Source organism: Lactuca serriola, chromosome 2, assembly GCF_051521515.1.
Source record: "Lactuca serriola cultivar US96UC23 chromosome 2, Lser_US96UC23_V15, whole genome shotgun sequence".
Classification (NCBI taxonomy): Eukaryota; Viridiplantae; Streptophyta; class Magnoliopsida; order Asterales; family Asteraceae; genus Lactuca; species Lactuca serriola.
Window position 1 is genome coordinate 188123626 of NC_136409.1, and position 17940 is coordinate 188141565.

A 17940-nucleotide genomic window follows, 5' to 3' on the forward strand; every position below is an offset into this window, starting at 1 on the left:
TGGGCATCTAGATGGTTATGAATATGTTAAATCCAGTCCAAATAGTTCTTATTGACAACGTCCAAAATTGGGAAATCATGTTTGAACAACATTTTCTTTGATGAACTTCGTTTTTTTGTTTTGTTTTGTTTTTTGGTTACTCCTCAAAGGAAAAAAGTGAACTATGATGCTTCCCTCTTTGAGCAAAGTGACAATAACATGTTATATGGAAAACTAATTCGACCATTCGCATTGATCATACAAGTGTATTTACAAATACATAACAACCCATTATAGATAAGGCAAAAGTTAAGTAAACCAAATGTTGTAAAATTTATGTACATAAATACTATTCATGGAAGATTGAAAGCAACCATTAGTATATTATGAGTTACAACAATCACAAATTTAATATTTGCTATTGAAGATAAAAATAAAATAATTAGTCAAAATTAATAAAAGATTAATATAATAAGAGAACTAAAATAGAACACTATTGAAAAAAAAAAAGACAATTGTATAAAAAAAAACAAACAAAAGTCGAAAAGACATTTAATAGAATAAAATTGGTTTGTATAATCACCTCAAAAAAGCTATCATGTCAAACTTTTTGCAGTTGATTCTTAATAACGGACATATCAAAAACACTTTCATTAGAAATGTTTTTAGGTCCATATAAGGTATGAAATAGATCTCTCATAAAATTTCAACTTAGCATAACAATACAACTAAACTATAAATTAAGTTAAACTCGCCTAGATAAACATATAATAACACAAGAATAATGAAAACCAACGAACGTTATAACTCTCATATATTAATAGCAGCAGCCTACGACAAACAACATAGTATGTACAACTGCTTAATCCTCTACAGCATACGAAATTGAAAACAAATCAATGAATCAATCCCCACCCTCAAAATCCCTCCTTATAACCTCAGCCAACAACTCATTCCACGTGTCAACCGGGCCCGGCATACACCAATGCAAACAATCCTGCGGTGGGGGCCGCCCATCCGCACTCCTTTTCACCACCTTATTCGGGTCAAGACTCCTATACGGGCCCGGATGACCATCATACCTATACGCAAAAGCTTTTGTAATATCCATAAACACAACCCGTGATTTATTCGTTTTATTTTTCACACCAAGATTAAACCCCAACACTTGTTTATCATGCATCATATTTGTAAACCCATTCTCAACTAAATCCACAGCGGGCTTCACCTTCCCAGTGCATGACCCGCCTGTGTTCCAGGCTCCACCCTCGTAGTGGTCCGGTGAATAAGACCGGACCACAGTTAGCCCAGTGTAACCCGGGCTACTCACGAGGGTGGACATAATAGTTGCTACAGATATTTTAAAAGCTTCGGGGGATTCGATTTTTTTTGGACGGGATTTGTCAGGCCACCATAATTGTCCGCCCACGATTTCGTTGTTTAAAATGTAAACGGCTTTTTTTGCGAACCAGTGACCGGAGGAAAGGACGAGAATGTCAAAAGTGGGAATGTCATTTAGAAAAGTTTCATCAGGGATATCAAGGTGGAGCTTGTCTACACCCTCGGGTGCAAAATCAAAATTTTCGGTTGTTTTGTGGACTAGCCATGATGACCATATTCGTATGATTGTTACGGATGTTGATCGGAAATAATATCGTTGCATTCTTTTATTCCCACGGTTTTTTGGAGCTTCCGCCTGTAAATGTTTTAAATATTTTTTTAGTATCGGGATAATCGATAATATGTATTACTTGTTGGGAGAGTTAAGAAATACACAAACTACTTCTACCATTTAATCAGTTTAGGCACTTTTATTTGTAGCGATTAAACGTCTTACTAAAAATAGGTGCGATTTGCATACTTTTGAATAAGACAAATAAAGTATGACTACGAGGGGCTTAATCGATTAAGTTGTGAAAGTACATGGTGCTTTTCGGTAATTTAAAGGTCTGAATGCGGAAAACTTGCCTGCCAAAGAATGCATAACATTGACTCCATCTGATTTCTGGCAACAGAGTCACCTACAAAAGCTAATGTCTTTCCTCTCATCAATTCTAGAAACTTTTTGGGGTCAAATCTTGGAAGATTGCATTTTGTGGGTTTCCATCGCCAATTCTCATACTCCTTATCAGGCCTACCGTTTCCTTGGCAGTTTTGCATCCGTGTCAACACAGGGCATGAATTGTTTGTGTATAAAGGACCACCCGAGTCATATACCCATTTCCCATCATACAAATCACATCCTACAAAAGTACAAATTACAAATCCAACCATCATAATCATATCACTTTGTTACTTTTTTCATACTACAAAAACAATAATGTGCATTTTTTATATTACTTATTATGACCAATATAAAATTTTGAACCCTTCTAGAGCAAAGTCAACAAATGAGTTGTAGATAAATAAAGGGGTGGTTTCTTTTTTTCCTACATCAAGTCTTGTATGGGTATTAAAAGTGCTTGGACCGAACAAACCGTCTGAAAGTGACTCTATATGAACATTTTAACCAAATATTCCAAAAAAATAAATTTCACTAGATTACTCAAAATTTTGTCATGAGAGGAAAAAAGAAGGGCAAATAGGTAAAGGGGTGGTGTCTTTATACCTTAACCCATTCTCTCCAGATTAAGTAGAAAAGAAAGACCCCTTATGTATAGCTTTCCAGATTAAGTGCTTAACTCATTAAGCCTATTAAGTCAAACAGAAATAACCCCTTAGAACTGTAAAGACATTGACAATATTGGTACCTGAATCAACACTCTTCTTGATACCTGCATCCACAGTCTTGTTGATACCTGAGTCAATGGTCTTGTTGACATCTGACTCAGTGGTCTTGTTGATATTTGTATCAACAGTCTTGTTGGTAGCTGAATCAACAATCTTTCTGGTTGTATCTGTATCATTAGCCCTATCCTTGATCTCAAATATGCTTGTTTCATTATTAAAGGGAGATAAATCAACTTTGCTAGCTTGATCTAGGTTAAAAAAGTACCCACTAACTTTAGATCCAATTGGCTGATCGACAAGAAGCAAAGAGGCAAAAACTAAGAACAAGGCAAGTCCCCCAATTGAAGCTGCAATTGGTACAAGTGTCTTAGGATATGCAGAAGCCATTGATTTAGGGGAACCTAATCCCATGGCCTTATAAAACCCAAAGAAACTAACCAATCGATGTTAGTGGTAAAAGATTCTCCTTAAAGACATTATTAATTCCTCCATTGCATTATTGTTTAGCAATAAAATCCACCTGTAACATGTGGAAAGGGAAATATGTAAAAATGTGAAATCAGGCTATAAGACTATTGCTAGTCATATAAGAAATAACTTATTTTCAATTTCATATAGACTTCCTAAGAAATATGTAATAGTAATACTCAAGATGCACTTAAATGAAATGCAAAGAAGATAGCATCAGGAAATGATATTCAGTGTAAACATACACACTCCTGCATTATATGTTTTCATGTTTCCTTGGATACTAAGCTATGTGCTATTTAGTCAAATAGTAGTCAAAAGAATAAGGTAAGAAATGCCAGAATAGACTTCCCAAGTTCCCATCAATTTAAATATGAGATCTTCTTATTCCCTACAATGGCAAATTCAGAAAATTCCTTCATATGGGGCACTGGCGATCAACTATATAATCTAGTCGAGTCTAAATGGTCAAAATAATTGGGTTAGGTCAAAAAGATCTACTTTTCAGTTCAATTTACAGAAAATATGTCAAATAATCCATTGTTTCCATGATTATTAATAGTAGTAAGTGTTGGTTAATGTTGTGCAGCTATGTTACTGTCGTCTTATGTATATATTAGAAGTTAAAAGAAGTATGTTCTTGTTTTGATGGAGTAACCATATATTTGAATGCTAAAAGGAGAGATTACTACACTGATTTTGGTTAAACGCTAGATTTACACCTTGTTTTCTACCAAGCAAACAACTTATGGATGCTAAAAAGAGATATACTGAACAACTCTATTTCTACTAGTGGCTATTCAAATTAAACCATCCATGTCTCTAAAACTATCTATGTTTGACCAAATTGAACTTGAATGTCTAGTTCCAGTATCTGTCAAAACAGAATTCGAATCTCAAAATCAGTAGCCATATAAACATAATTTGTTGACTCTAAACTTTAGACAATTCACAGATTTATCAAAATCATATTAAAAAACGACTATAGATCACATATAATTTTATAAAAAGATTAAATCATCTCAACAATGTCTAGTAATTTAGGATTTTCAAGATTACCCAAAAAAATGGTTAAAACCAAAATTTGAAGTTTTGAACTACTAACTTTACCAAGAATGAAAGAGATGAAGGAGAAGAAGACGGCAAGTGGGAGAGAGGCCGAAAATAGTGAATCACCCCTGTTCGATGTTCCAGTGTTCGTCGGTCGATTTCCTGCGTAAAGGAAGCAACAGCCAAGCGCCTTGGGCTCTAACTAGTAGAGGCGGGCAAACCGGATTTTTCTTCTATTAACCTGGTTTTAAAACGGGTTCGGACTTCCGATCGAGTCAAAGTAGTCAAAACCACTAAACCACACCAGATCCTATACAAACCGGATCGGACCGAAATGTCTGAAACCGGTTCGAAAAAATCCGGCAGTATTGGGCTTTTTCAAAGCTATTCACTATAAAAACATTTTTAAGCAATTTTCTTTCTTTCTTGGGTTTTAGTTCCTAAAAAATAAAATATTCTTAAAGGCTCAGGACGAACAAGAAAAAAATGGCCCTTATCTTTATTACAATTTTGTATTTTTAAATAAAAATATATAATGAAAAAAATTAGGCTATGTGCAACTGCCCACTTTGCCCCCCTCTAAGCCCCCCATGGTTTTAGTTCATGAACATATGTAATACATCAAACAAATATATATTGAAACATAAAAATATGATTTGAAAAGAAGCATCCTCGTCGTTATAGTCATTGATTTGATCGTCTGGCTCGTATTATCCTTTTATTGTTTGGATTTAGTCTTCTTCCGCCATTTAGCGTAATCTCGCTTCATATTCAAACTCTTGTAAGATAACCGGTACCGATAATCACATTGTTGTTTTTTTGTTTGTGTATTTCCTGTTCGACCCTCACAAATTCGTTTTCTAGTGATAAAACATTGTGTATTTGTTTTACATCATTCAAGTAGTTTTTCAAGCAAATGCAAACTTCCACCGACAAAAAGATAGTTTTGTAAGTTATTCTTGGAGATATAAGAGTGCATTTTGTTGGTGAAAATTTTTCAATTTTTCATGAAAAATTTTCAAATGAAAATAAAAATTTTGAAAACACGTTTTATTGATTCAGTTTCAAAAGTTTTCCAAGAAAATGGTTTTTTTTCCAAATTGTATTTAAATTTGAAAAGTATTTTTTACCGTTTCAAAGTTTTCTAAATTTCTAAAATAGAAAAATGAAAACTCTACCAATTTTAACCAAACGTGTTTTCTAAAATTTTCATTGAAAACTAAAACGAAAACTCAAATCTATTTTCTAAAAACATTTTCTAAAAAATGAAAATAATTTACAACAACCAAACGCACTCATAATCTTGCAACTAACAAAAAAAAAGTGAAATTTGGAGTTGGGGTAGAAGCTTGGATAGTTAGTAGATCACGGGTCGTAGCGGCTAGAATCGGAAATTAGGATTCATTTTCTTTCCACCAAGCCAAAATATCGAAATTCTCAAACTCTTGTTTCTTAGGTAGTGTTTGTTTTTGTCTGCAGATCTACGTGACCTCTTCTGTTTGCGTCGGGCAAACCACGTGCAGACATTAACCTTCGTAGACTGTTTTTTTTTTTAAGACTGCAGACCTAAAAATGTCTGTGCGCCTTTTTTTGGCGCAGATGTGGATCAAAGTCTTCTAACATCTTCAGACATCTTCTAGCCTAAAAAAACATATACATTTTTATTTTTTTAAGTTTTTTTTTTAATTTATATTTTTTTCCAACTTTATTAATGATAAACAATTTGAAAAAAAATTACAAAACTTAAAAAAAAAACGTTCGACGATACAAACATAATATTTTTGACAAATTTATAAATAAAGATTTATTACGATAATAATCGTTGAAGTTGTTTATATAAATATGAAAAAAAATCATAATATATTCTTATATTTTTTTGCCAAATTTTGTAAAACATTATTTAATACAGTATCGTCAATTTCTCGAGAAAATATTTATGGTTCGTTTTTAATGGATTTTAATTGAAAAAATCAAAGTTTATTTCTATCCATTTATGTATCAAATTCTTTGATCACTAATTATAATATTTAGTTGTAACTTTGCAACCAAAGTTGTTGGTTTTTATCAAATATATACTTCAATTCATACCATTTTTATTTTTATTTTTTATACAATAATACATAAATGTTGATCCAAATTCGCTAATTATTTATAACAAAGTCATAAAAATATTAAAAAATCACTTTGAAGTTTAAAAAATCAGTTTATTTAGATTTCAGTTTATCTTAGTAGCCTGCAAATGTTAAAAAAACAAACAGTCTTTTTTTTCAGACTGCAGACGTTTGGTCCACCTCTTCTACTGCAGAGGTCTACAAATGTGGTCCGCAGATTGCAGACATTTTGCATCAGAAAAAACAAACAACACCTGAATGTATTATAGACTCGAGTTGTTTCGGGATTTTTGTGAGAAGTCAATCACGATGCCCTCGCATTTCGCATCATGTCATGGATGTTTGATGTAGTATCATATTTTGTTACATAAAATTCAAACAAACTTTGGAAAAAACTTGTTAAATTTCGATATTTTTTATGCAAAATCTTGGTCTTCTTCTATAAACTCAAATCGTAAGAAATGTTATGAAGTAAAGTCTCAGTCCCGTCAAACATTTAGAGTTGGGTTCAAAGCGGTGACACAAGTTATAACTAGAGACATATTTTTGAAATGTTCTATCAACTTTGTTTTTATCAGTTTCACCATTTGTTCAAACATTTCGCCCATCGTTTCAAGCTCGTTTATTTTCGAACACGATAAAATTTTTTTGTTTAAAACTAAACAACTTATAGGATAGTAAACTCCCAATAAGGTAGTTGTCATTTAAAAAACTCCAAGCATTTTGGTAACAAGTTTGATAGTATGTCGACTACGGATAAGCCCTAACCCGATTGCATTCCACAACGTGATCATAAAACATTTTTAAAAGTATCTTTTTGACATAAAACGAATTCAAAATATGTTACGGGTGGATAAGCCCCAACACGATTATATTTTGGTTTTATGAGATAAGAGGCCATTGAAAAAGCAATTTCACAAGAAGCAATTTAGAAATCGGTGGTCATTTTCTGTCAAGTGCCAAAAAAAAGTCATTTTATACTAATATTATGGGTTAATACCTTAAAAACCATTATTTATACATCTTCGTTTCGATTTAACCCCAAATTTATTTTTTGTTCTTCATTTGCCATTATATTTTAGAAAACGTTTCATTTCCGGACCCTTAACCGGTCATCAACAGCTAATGATGACGTGTCAGTTTTTGTATTTTTTTTGTTTGCAATAGGCCCCAACATTTACATATAAGTTTGCGTTTAACCCCAATATTTTTTGTTCCCCATTTGCCATTATTTTTTAGACAAAATTTCGTTTTAGCCATTGGTTAGTCACGAATAGATATTTTAAAACGTAAGAGTTGAAACTACGACTTCTCATTGAGGGTGAGGCGTGTTACCTAGTAAGCCAATAACTTTTTTTTTTGTATTATCAGTGTTTGTTGTATTTAATCTACACATGTATTTTAAAATGAAGGAAAAATATCTAGTGTAAGTCTTGAGTCTGTAACATCTAATAAAAAATATGACATGCTAATCTTTAAGCTAATCAAAATTGTTAATTCATTCGTAATTCATCTAAAAACAATTGGTTATGTTTACCGACATATTTGTTAAGAAACCATATATTTCTAAAGAGTAAAAAATGTGTCTTCTCTTTAAGGGACGAGTTGTGTTAGATGGTAAGTTAATGGTTCTTTTTTTGTATTATCAATGTTTGTTGTATTGAATTTAATGTAAACATGTAACACGCCTCATCCCTTAAAGAGAAGACATATTTTTTACTCTTTAGAAATATATGGTTTCTTAACAAATATGTTGGTAAACATAACCAATTGTTTTTAGATGAATTACGAATGAATTAACAATTTTGATTAGCTTAAAGATTAGCATGTCATATTGTTTATTAGATGTTACAGACTTAAGACTTACATTAGATATTTTTCCTTCATTTTAAAATACATGTGTAGATTAAATACAACAAACATTGATAATACAAAAAAAAGTTATTGGCTTACTAGGTAACACGCCTCACCCTCAATGAGAAGTCGTAGTTTCAACTCTTACGTTTTAAAATATCTATTCGTGACTGACCAATGGCTAAAACGAAATTTTGTCTAAAAAATAATGGCAAATGGGGAACAAAAAATATTGGGGTTAAACGCAATGCAAACAAAAAAATGCAAAAACTGACACGTCATCATTACCTGTTGATGACCGGTCAAAGGGTCCGAAAATGAAACGTTTTCTAAAATATAATGGCAAATGAAGAACAAAAAATAAATTTGGGGTTAAATCGAAACGAGGACGTATAAATAATGGTTTTTAAGGTATTAACCCTAATATTATATCTAACTTTTAAAATTTTAATATTGTAATGCATAAATCATCCAGTGCAATATCCACATAGAAATTAGGTCGTTCAGTCTGAAGCAAAAATTAAATCAGAATTTTGATCCAGATTTGATTCACTTTGGTTTGGTTTTCTTTTTTGTCACAAAAATTTCCAAACCGGTTAACACAAAACACGAAAATGAAAAACGACCATCACAAAACATATAAAATAATAAAGAATAGATGTTGCAGCTTCAATAAATGGTCACATGTGTATACGTAATTTTTGAGTTCTACAACAACAATCTCACCTATATTTCAATCAAAACTGAAGTTGCTCCATAACCTCAGAAAAATTAAGTCAACTATTTGTAACATCTTTCAAAAGATCAGGTTTCACACCCGAATCTTTAAAGGTATAGCCCATCTGTTTTATCTTCGTATTGTAGGACTTAATGAAGGACTTAACAGATTTTATATGTTCCATCACCAGCCAATTTAGATGTACAAAAGCTGCAAAACGAGAGGAATAGAACATCTATAACTATGATAAGATATTGTATCATAAAACTTGGTATCTTACATGATTTCAGTTCCCTTGTTGATGTTGACATTAAAGCTTCTGCAAGTAACTGTTAATGGAATACTGACAACGTGGAAATACAGTAAGATGTTAAATGAAAGCATAAGTGCTAAAATGCATGGAGTAAATAATGTCTGACTCAAGTTTTCTATTCTTTGTTTTCCCTTTGTGTTGTCTGGATGAATGCTGGATTTATTTTTATTTTTTTTGAATTTTTACTTATGTTTTCAGCCACAAGTCACAACTACTACATTGGAGTTTTCTATTTATCCAAATTTTCTTCATTTATGCAGCCTCAACCACCACTTACTGTTAGTTTTTGAGGCTAGAAGAGGCAACAATACCACTAAAAGAATCAGCATTTTTCTGCATAAACTGAAAACAGTCCACCATTATTTTATATATTGAGAAAATAAGAAGTAATTGTAAGTCATTTACTTGGATGTTAAAGGAAATAAAAGGTGGGACCCACACCTTAGATTCTATTTATTGCCGACTTGCAACATGAGATGACGATAGCTACGTCCTCTTAAAACCCGATGCCAGCGAAAAAGCAGTGAATTTTTAAAGCTCATGTGAATTTTCTCCTGAACAAGCCTGTGAGATATAAGCAACATTAGCATACCGCAATTCTTGCTTGTGTAAAAGACGTAAATGCCCTCACCATCTCACAAGACATCTCTGAACAGCCCGAGATATTGGGCGAAAGAAAGATGGATCACGCTGCACATACAGTAAACCAACCTGGGAAATTTCCAAAGTATTTGACATTTTTTAACTTTCAAAAGGGTAAATACTAAGATATTAGGGATCAAGTTGTGAAAGAAAATTGTTGGATTATGAAAAGAACCTCCATCATTGCATCAACGGAAGGATCATCAAAGATCTCAAGGCTACAATCCGCAAAATAATTAATCTGGAAATATTTAGTGTAACGAATTACAATGTATAGAGAATCTCGAATTATATAAATCAAATAGAAACATGCATCCTTTTGGTTTTAACAAGTTGTAAATAGGGTAAATTGCAGGTAATAGCAACATACTTTACTCTTGTTACTAATATGGGTAATGTACTTTATTTGTTACATATTGCTGTTATTGTTAAACAAATGTAAGTATGTTGTTATTATGGATAACAAATTGGAAGCATGCTGCTATTATGTGTAGAAAATGTAAATTGTGATGCTATTAGGGTTACATATGTCTATTATACGTAAAAAAAAAAATGTAACTATGCTGCTAAAATGGGAAATATAAACACAAGTACATTGCTATTATGGGTAAATAGAAAGTACATTGCCTATATTAGGAAAACAAGTAAAGTATGTTGCTATTTCCTACAATTTGCCAGTGTGAATATGAAAATGAACCACAACAATTTAGATCGAGTGTGTTCACAGGCTACCTTATATGGTTTCTTAGAACCATAGTTTTTTGGTAAATTTCTTGATAAATTTGTGTATTCTTCACAACCAGAATAAATAAAACAAGAAAAAGACAAACATACCCCAAACTCGGCACTGACTAAACATTGGATGAAATCCATTAGTTGAAGCTTTGCCCATTGAGAACGCAGGCAAGGGTCATCCTTACGTGGTGGGTGCTTCCAAGGGGAACCAAATCGTAATTTGTCTTTTACAATTTTGCCCTTTTGAGCATCAAGAGCAAACTTTTGCAAGATTGACAGTGCTCTATCCATTGCAGGATTGACAACAGTAACCTGTAAATGGGGACAAGAATTGACATGATTTTCTTAAAAAATCAGATAAACAAGAAACTGTTATGGGTCATTTTGTAAGTATGATTACTTGCAAATGTGCTAGATATGCATCTATAACGTCCTCAAATGTACTTTCTTTATCATCCATGACCCTGCATGCCATGAGTGACACATAACAAAATAAGAAAATTTAAATTAATATTACTTCATATATTGTATATATATTACTTACGACTGGTAGTAATTGCTCTGTTTTAGAGCATATATCTCAAAAAGATGACGTGGATTTGGCCCAAGCACCTCAACAATTAAATCCCACTAGATATTAAACAACAGAATGTATAAGTTCAGATTTTAAATGCATCCAGAACCAAAGTTTTATATAAATACAGCATAGAAATTTGTCAAAAAGAATATCAATATGAACTCACCTCTGATTGGCTAAAGTAATCTGGAACCATATGTACTTTGGCTTGTTGTGGAGTCCATCCAAATGTCTTTTATATGGAATGAAAAGTGAAAAAAGTAACAATCTTTTATGTTTTATAATATGCTTCAAGATTTCATAATTAGAAAAAAGAAACATGATATCAAACAGGGATTAGGTTACCTCACGGGAAATGAAAATGTCAGGAAACCCAAAATCCATATAAGCTCCGTATGAATAATAGCTGCAAATTTATTGTGAATTTGAACTTTTGGGGGAAAAAGATAGGTGTCCATACAAAGATGTTCAACAGTGTATATGATTTAAGTTATTTTAGCCAAAAAGAATATATATATATAGATGTAATATTACCTGTCAGAAGTTATGAGAATAACAGGCAAACACATCTCATTTGCACCTAAAGCTATTATTCTCCATATCAGACTGTCATGATACATGGATCCAGAGACTGATGAATCATCCACCAAAGCAGCAATTTTCAAGACTTCGATATTGTTTATTACCAACTTTGGCTGTTCCACAAATCGCAACAAAATGGCAAAAAGAACAGGGAAATCACACATTGTGGCATGATTGTATTTTGTGGATAACAAACTGAAAGATTGTTTACATGTACCTGAAAGTAGTCAGATTGAGCAGCTCCAGACAACAACTCAAGCAACAAATAGGGCCAATCAGTAGCTGAATTAGCCAAAGTTCTTGAAAACCCACCAGTTGTATTCAAATGTTTAACAGCGTTAGCCCTAAACCCTTGTTGAACCCTGATCACTTCCTTAGCGAGTTTCAGAGCAACTATCGCTTCCCTATAATAAGAAGCCTCTTGGAGACTCACGTTTTTACCCTTCTCTTTTAACCCCAACATCTCGTCGATCTCTGTGGCATTTAGTCGAGCAGTTAGCGTGCATACAGCCTTGTCCCACAAAGATAATGTTGAAACTTTATTGGACAAAACCTTCTTGGAGGTGGTTGTTTCGTTCTTAGTTTGAATAATTCTTTTGAGAGATGTATCCAGGTTATGCCATTTTCCAAGAGTTTTGCAAATCTGGTGGGAGCTTATGGTACCGAGTTGAACACCCTTTTCAGCCATGGACTCAAGACACTGCTCGAGTTGGGTCCGGAGGGTGGGGAGAGATGGTGGTTTGCAATTCGACCAAGATGCCCATGGAAACGAATGACCATGGTATGGGTGGTTCTCTTCAATTGATTGTGCGAAGTCGATGTTACCGGTGACATGAGGCCCCTTGTTCCAGTTCTCGAGATGCCCTGTATTGCAATTAAACAAAATTCATGGATAACCACAATGAACAATTGAACATGTCAAATGTCAAATCAAAATTCATACGGATTATTACGTTCAAGGATGAGGGTGGTCTTGCCGACACCACGGGGACCGTGGAGAATGAGTGGTTGATGGACGCGGTGGCGGTGAGCGTGGTTGTTGAGAACGGTTTCCATGATTGGTCTTGGTATGATCCGCCATGCTTTGTTCACCATTTCAGCATCTAACTGGGTGTAGATTCTTCAGTCATTCCTTAGTTGGTGTACAAAATGATCCACAAACATCAGTAGATATATGAGGTCCAATAGTTTACTATTTTCAGTTTGATTTTATGTAACTCGAAGATTACCAAAACTGATGAATATTCCCTTGATTTATAATTGTTTTTGTGGTAAAAATGTAAACATATAAACATATCTTAACTATAGTCTATAGGCACTGGTCCAGTAGGCAGTAAAGAAGTTGCAAAATGAGTTATTAAGTAATGAAGTTCTAGTAATGATTAATAAACTAATGAAATTAGAGAAATTTCATTAATGAAGTTCCAGACATCCATTAAGCAGCAGCCAACTATTGAACTCGAATCAAACTCTCAAATTCAAATTAGCAATCACAATTCAAACTATCAAAGTGAAAATACAGAGCCGAAGTCACAATTCAATTTCATTCAAGAACCCAGACTTCAGGTAGCAATCACAAATAACCAGAAGTCAAATTATCAAAGTCAGAACCAAAGAACCAGAAGTCATATAATTACTATCAAATTTGAAATAAAGAACTCAACTAAGCTAATCAGGTAATCACTAATTAGTAGCTAGCAGTCGAGTATAATTGCAGAAGTAGAGAACCAGAAGTCAAAAACCATTAAGGGAAAAAGATGTTGCTTACCAGGTTGGAGGTCAAGAGCAAGAAATCTCTCGCTTAATTTGGCGGTGGAAATTTGTTGATCAGGCCCGAACAGGAGGGAAATTGCCAAAAAAAAAAAAAAAAAACGTTGCAACGGTGTCTAGGCCAGACGGAGTGGTGTCATACTTTCTAGTTTTGTCATACTGCCACGTAGGCGTAACGTGGTTTGTTGTTACACCCAAGGAGGGATGCCATAGGTATTTCATTTTTGAGTAAATTAAATGAATGGTCCCTATGGTTTGGGGTAATTTACACGTTTGGTCCTTAACTTATGTTTTTAACTTGAAAGGTCTCTACTGTTTGTTTTTGTTACGCGTTTGGTCCCTACTGTTTGTTTTTGTAACACGTTAGCTCTTTGTCTTACCTAAAAAGACTATTATTTAAATAGGGAAAAATTGTGTGGTGGGTACGATAAGGTGAGAGGGTGGGGTTGGAGGTGTGTTTATTTAAATGAGTTAGAAAATCAATGGCAAAATAGTCTTTTTAAGTAAAACATTGACCAAATACGTAACAAAAACAAATAATATGGACCTTTCGAGTTAAAAAAATAAGTTAGAGACCAAATATGCAAATAACCCAAAACCATATGGACTATTCGTGTAATTTACTCTTCATTTTTAATGAATAAAAACTTTATATATATATATATATATATATATATATATATATATATATATATATATATATATATATATATATATATATATAAAATACTTCATTAATTAAAAATAAAAATATAATGCATTGCATAACCTTAAATAAAAAATTAAAAAAAAAAAAAAAAAAAAAAAAAAAAAGTTTAGAAAAGCAAAGTAGTAATATAAAAACCTACAATTTCAAATAAAAACAAAAAACAAAAAAGCATCAAACGTTTAAAATCTTGGAAATTAAAAATGATTAACATAATGTTTTTTGACATCCTCCTTCATCGTAAAAATAACTTGAAGCTCATCCCCGGTTATATTCGACGTGTCTATTGCTAGCACTTTCATTTCGCTGTCCTTTTGTTTCTGAAGCTCTCTTTCGGAAGCAAGATGCAAAATCTTGTTCATTCTATCTTTTATACCCTTCATATCGGCCCCATTTCTTTCAACTCATCCGAATCCAACGTTTTGCCTTTGCCTTTGCTTTTTGCTTTGTTCCTTCCCATTGGTCGGGAAGGTGGTGAAACTGGAACGGGTTCATCTTCGTTCAGGTCGAATTGAACACGAGCATCTGATGTAGTGTGGTCGGATTCGGATGTTGTACTGCGTTTTGAACCACTATCGATATGCTTTTCTGATGTTTTGTTGTTTTGTCATTTCTTGTTATCTTTCACAAAATTCCAAACTTCAAGAAACTTGAAAGCCTTCACGTTTTCTTTTTGATACACTTTCAACGCTTTTTGCAAAATCACATCATTGTTTTCTCTACTTTCCCATTGATTTTTCATGATGGTATACATATCATTAAACATCATGACTTCCGTGTTCATCTTCCCCTATTTCGAGTGCACTTGATGTTTTGAATGATAGATTACACGGTTCATTCCTTTGTGGAACCTATGTAAAACTCGAATCCAAAATGGTCATATTTTTTTGTCTTTTCTAATCGTCGCATCTTCTGAAATATCGATCCATGATTGTGCCAACATTAACACTTCTGGGGGTTTTAATCCTTTACCTGGTGCCTTCTTTTTTTTCTTTTACTTGTTTCTCGAGTGGGTTGAGTTTCTTCAATGAATTCTGGTTCGAAATCAGAAATGACTGTTTGTGGTTGTGATTCTGTTTGTTGAACAAACTCAGGTTGAGACAAAAAATCAAATGGATAAAAATCTGGGTTGGGGTGTGGTAGTGGTTGTGTTGTTTCTAATGGGTTTTTTTCATTGGTATGCATTTTAGAAGAAGACATTTTGAAAAGATTTGAGAAAAAGATGGTAAAAGGATAAGAAATTTGAATGAGGTTTTTGTAAAATGATATGTATTTGTGTGTGTGTGTGTGTGTGTGTGTGTATATATATATATATATATATATATATATATATCAAAATACGACCGTCCCCCCCAAATTCTCGTTGGATTCGGGTAAAAAAATCCCATTCGGGGTCGGGGAACCCGATGGATATCCGTGTAGTAAATGTGTAACGTCCCATTTTCACAACTAAAATTTTCATTTTTATTAAGGTAAAACTTCCAAATTTATAAATTCATCATTAAAAAAAATGTTTATTCCAAAATACATATATTAAAAACCAGAGTATCATAAGAAACACGGAATCCACAATGTCGTTGATGAGTGTGTACGGTTCCACCTTCGCCTTTCCACGATCGCCGATAAAACCTGAAAAACATAAACAACTGGGTAAGCATAAAGCTTACTGAGTTTCCCCCAAAATACCTCAAACAATAAACATACAAGTATCCATAACAACAAACAATCATCGGATTGGAATGCCCGAGGTCTGTTGGCCTACCGCCCCACCCAACCATTTGTCCCGAGCCTCTATGCCTACGGCTTACAGTCGGCCCGCACCAGGTATCTTGGCCTACAACACACAACAGGACCGCCTCAACCCACTACCATCATATATCGACATGTAAACAAACAAGTATCAAGTAGGCACATAATACAGGCAAATAACAATCATACAGCTCACTACCGCCTACCAGTTCTCACACATCACATTGTCCCGCTACCAGCTAACCTCCATGAAATGCGTAACCATAAGTAACTAGAGGTGAGATAGCCACCCGAACAGATGATCCTACTCTGGAGCCACAACCAAACAAGGAACATGAAAGAAAGCCTAGATCAAGAGTTCTCATGTTATCCTACATGATCACATACAGCCCCTAGGGCACTCTACTAAAAGATAACCAGCAAGTACATGTAGTCATACAGATCTACAGATCACTACTTCATAGAACCATCTTATATACAAGAATACAAATCTAACAGATCACTACAACCTAGCAACATCATATATACTAGGATACATAACCAACAATCCAAGGAATGCATAACCATATGTACTAAAAGGTGAGATAGACACTTGGACAGATGATCCTACTCTAGAGCCATAACCAAACAAGGAACATGCAGGAGAGTCTAGATCAAGAGTCCTCGATCTATCCTATGTAACTTCATACAGTCCCTATGGCATCCATCTACTACATGATAACCAAAACTAATGGGATAGCATTGGTGCTTTCGACCCATGGTATAATTAGACAAAACTTGCATGAATCGAAGAACTCTGAAACACTGCGATACGATCCCTTTTCGGCACTGCTTGCACCCGTGAATCGACTAACACCAAAACCAGATATAATCTTAATCAATAGCCCAAAATCCTCAATTTTGACCTAAAGTTAAACTTGGTAAAAAATTCAACGGTCAACAAAAGTCAATAGTCAACAGACCCTCGACGTGACCATTTATGGCTCACGTCGTGAGCCACTATAGGAAAAAATAATCGGGACTTATAATCCTCACGACGTGACAGGCATATCCTCATGTCGTGAGATCATTCTAAATGCCATTTTGATCCAAAAACTTCTTAATCCATTAAGCCACTAATCCATCTTTTCCAGGAGGCTTCCTAACACTCCTAGGATCATAAAAATCAATAATTTAAGGTCTTGTATGTCCAATACAAGACCTGAGCTCAAACTGGGTCATTCATGAAGGAAAAAGAGATAAATTATCATGCATGAACTCAAACATCCTCCAAAACTCAGATCCATAACATACAAGCACCAAGGGACCCTAAGGACCCATAAAGTTGTCAACTTTATGGAGTCCCAACACTCTAACTATTAAAGTTATGGATGAATATGAATAAAACCTTAGATCTAGCAACAAGGAAACATAAAATTATATCTTGGTTACTCACAATGGTCCAAATGTGTAATTAGAGGTTACAAATGGAACTTTCAAGCCGAAACTATGCTTAATGGTGATCTCTTCTTCTTAACACCACCAAAACTCCACCAAAAGCTCAAGAATCACAATGAGAGGCTATAGTTAGGGTTTTACTGAGCTTAGGGATGAAGGAGACTATTTTGGAACCATAAAATGAAGTTTATGGGGTTTAAATACGGAGGAAACTGTAACACCTCAAATTTTAGACCAAAATTTTCATTTTTAAAACTTCCAAAAACATAGTTTCACAAACAGCTCAACACAAGTAATCCAAAAACAAGAAATATCATAGTTATCAGAGTACATAAAAGATCATGTTCCAATAGTAAATTCTCAGTGCGTGTGTGCAATCAGACCTTTACCTTCCTGTGGTCTTGCGAAGTACTTGCCATATACAAACCAACAACTGTAAGCACAAAGATTAGTGAGTTCCCCAAGATACCACATATAACATAACATAAGTAAGCAATTATGGGTTATTTGCGCAACCCT

At 33.8% G+C, this 17940-nt stretch overlaps 2 protein-coding genes across 7 annotated transcripts; both read right to left on the reverse strand.

Annotated features, from left to right (window-relative positions):
* Positions 1-761: 761 nt before the first annotated feature.
* LOC145087800 (protein YLS7-like) lies at positions 762-4449 on the reverse strand. Of its 3 annotated transcripts, none has more exons than XM_079025870.1 (4): positions 4288-4449; positions 2730-3229; positions 1948-2222; positions 762-1675 (listed from the first exon to the last, which is right to left on the reverse strand). In XM_079025870.1, the coding sequence occupies exons 2-4, from the start codon at positions 3118-3120 to the stop codon at positions 884-886; spliced, it is 1458 nt and encodes a 485-aa protein (XP_078881996.1). In that variant the 5' UTR covers positions 3121-3229; positions 4288-4449; the 3' UTR covers positions 762-883. The 3 variants fall into 3 exon arrangements, with proteins under 3 accessions (XP_078881996.1, XP_078881997.1, XP_078881998.1); XM_079025871.1 differs by having other exon boundaries at positions 4283-4449; XM_079025872.1 differs by having other exon boundaries at positions 4354-4428.
* A 4388-nt stretch (positions 4450-8837) lies between these two features.
* LOC145087801 (uncharacterized) lies at positions 8838-13607 on the reverse strand. Of its 4 annotated transcripts, XM_079025874.1 has the most exons (15): positions 13528-13607; positions 12713-12891; positions 11977-12623; positions 11712-11872; positions 11523-11583; positions 11344-11409; positions 11145-11230; positions 11001-11064; positions 10700-10912; positions 10041-10106; positions 9855-9934; positions 9665-9787; positions 9501-9565; positions 9191-9253; positions 8838-9120 (listed from the first exon to the last, which is right to left on the reverse strand). In XM_079025874.1, the coding sequence occupies exons 2-12, from the start codon at positions 12852-12854 to the stop codon at positions 9673-9675; spliced, it is 1701 nt and encodes a 566-aa protein (XP_078882000.1). In that variant the 5' UTR covers positions 12855-12891; positions 13528-13607; the 3' UTR covers positions 8838-9120; positions 9191-9253; positions 9501-9565; positions 9665-9672. The 4 variants fall into 4 exon arrangements, with proteins under 4 accessions (XP_078882000.1, XP_078882003.1, XP_078881999.1 ...); XM_079025877.1 differs by lacking the exon at positions 13528-13607 and having other exon boundaries at positions 9501-9556; positions 12713-12991; XM_079025873.1 differs by lacking the exon at positions 13528-13607 and having other exon boundaries at positions 12713-12990.
* Between the last annotated feature and the right edge of the window lie 4333 nt (positions 13608-17940).

Bases quoted from the DNA above. Each gene is read 5' to 3' on its own strand.
- LOC145087800 (XM_079025870.1), bottom strand. From the start codon at position 3,120: ATGGGATTAGGTTCCCCTAAATCAATGGCTTCTGCATATCCTAAGACA. The intron at 2,223-2,729 runs GTACCAATATTG...GTACTTTTGTAG, and splicing joins CAAGAAGAGTGTTGATTCAG to GATGTGATTTGTATGATGGG. The intron at 1,676-1,947 runs GCAAGTTTTCCG...AAACATTTACAG, and splicing joins TGTTATGCATTCTTTGGCAG to GCGGAAGCTCCAAAAAACCG.
- LOC145087801 (XM_079025874.1), bottom strand. From the start codon at position 12,854: ATGGTGAACAAAGCATGGCGGATCATACCAAGACCAATCATGGAAACC. The intron at 9,935-10,040 runs GTTCTTTTCATA...GAAATTTCCCAG, and splicing joins CCGTTGATGCAATGATGGAG to GTTGGTTTACTGTATGTGCA. The intron at 9,788-9,854 runs GTGAGGGCATTT...TATATCTCACAG, and splicing joins CAGAGATGTCTTGTGAGATG to GCTTGTTCAGGAGAAAATTC.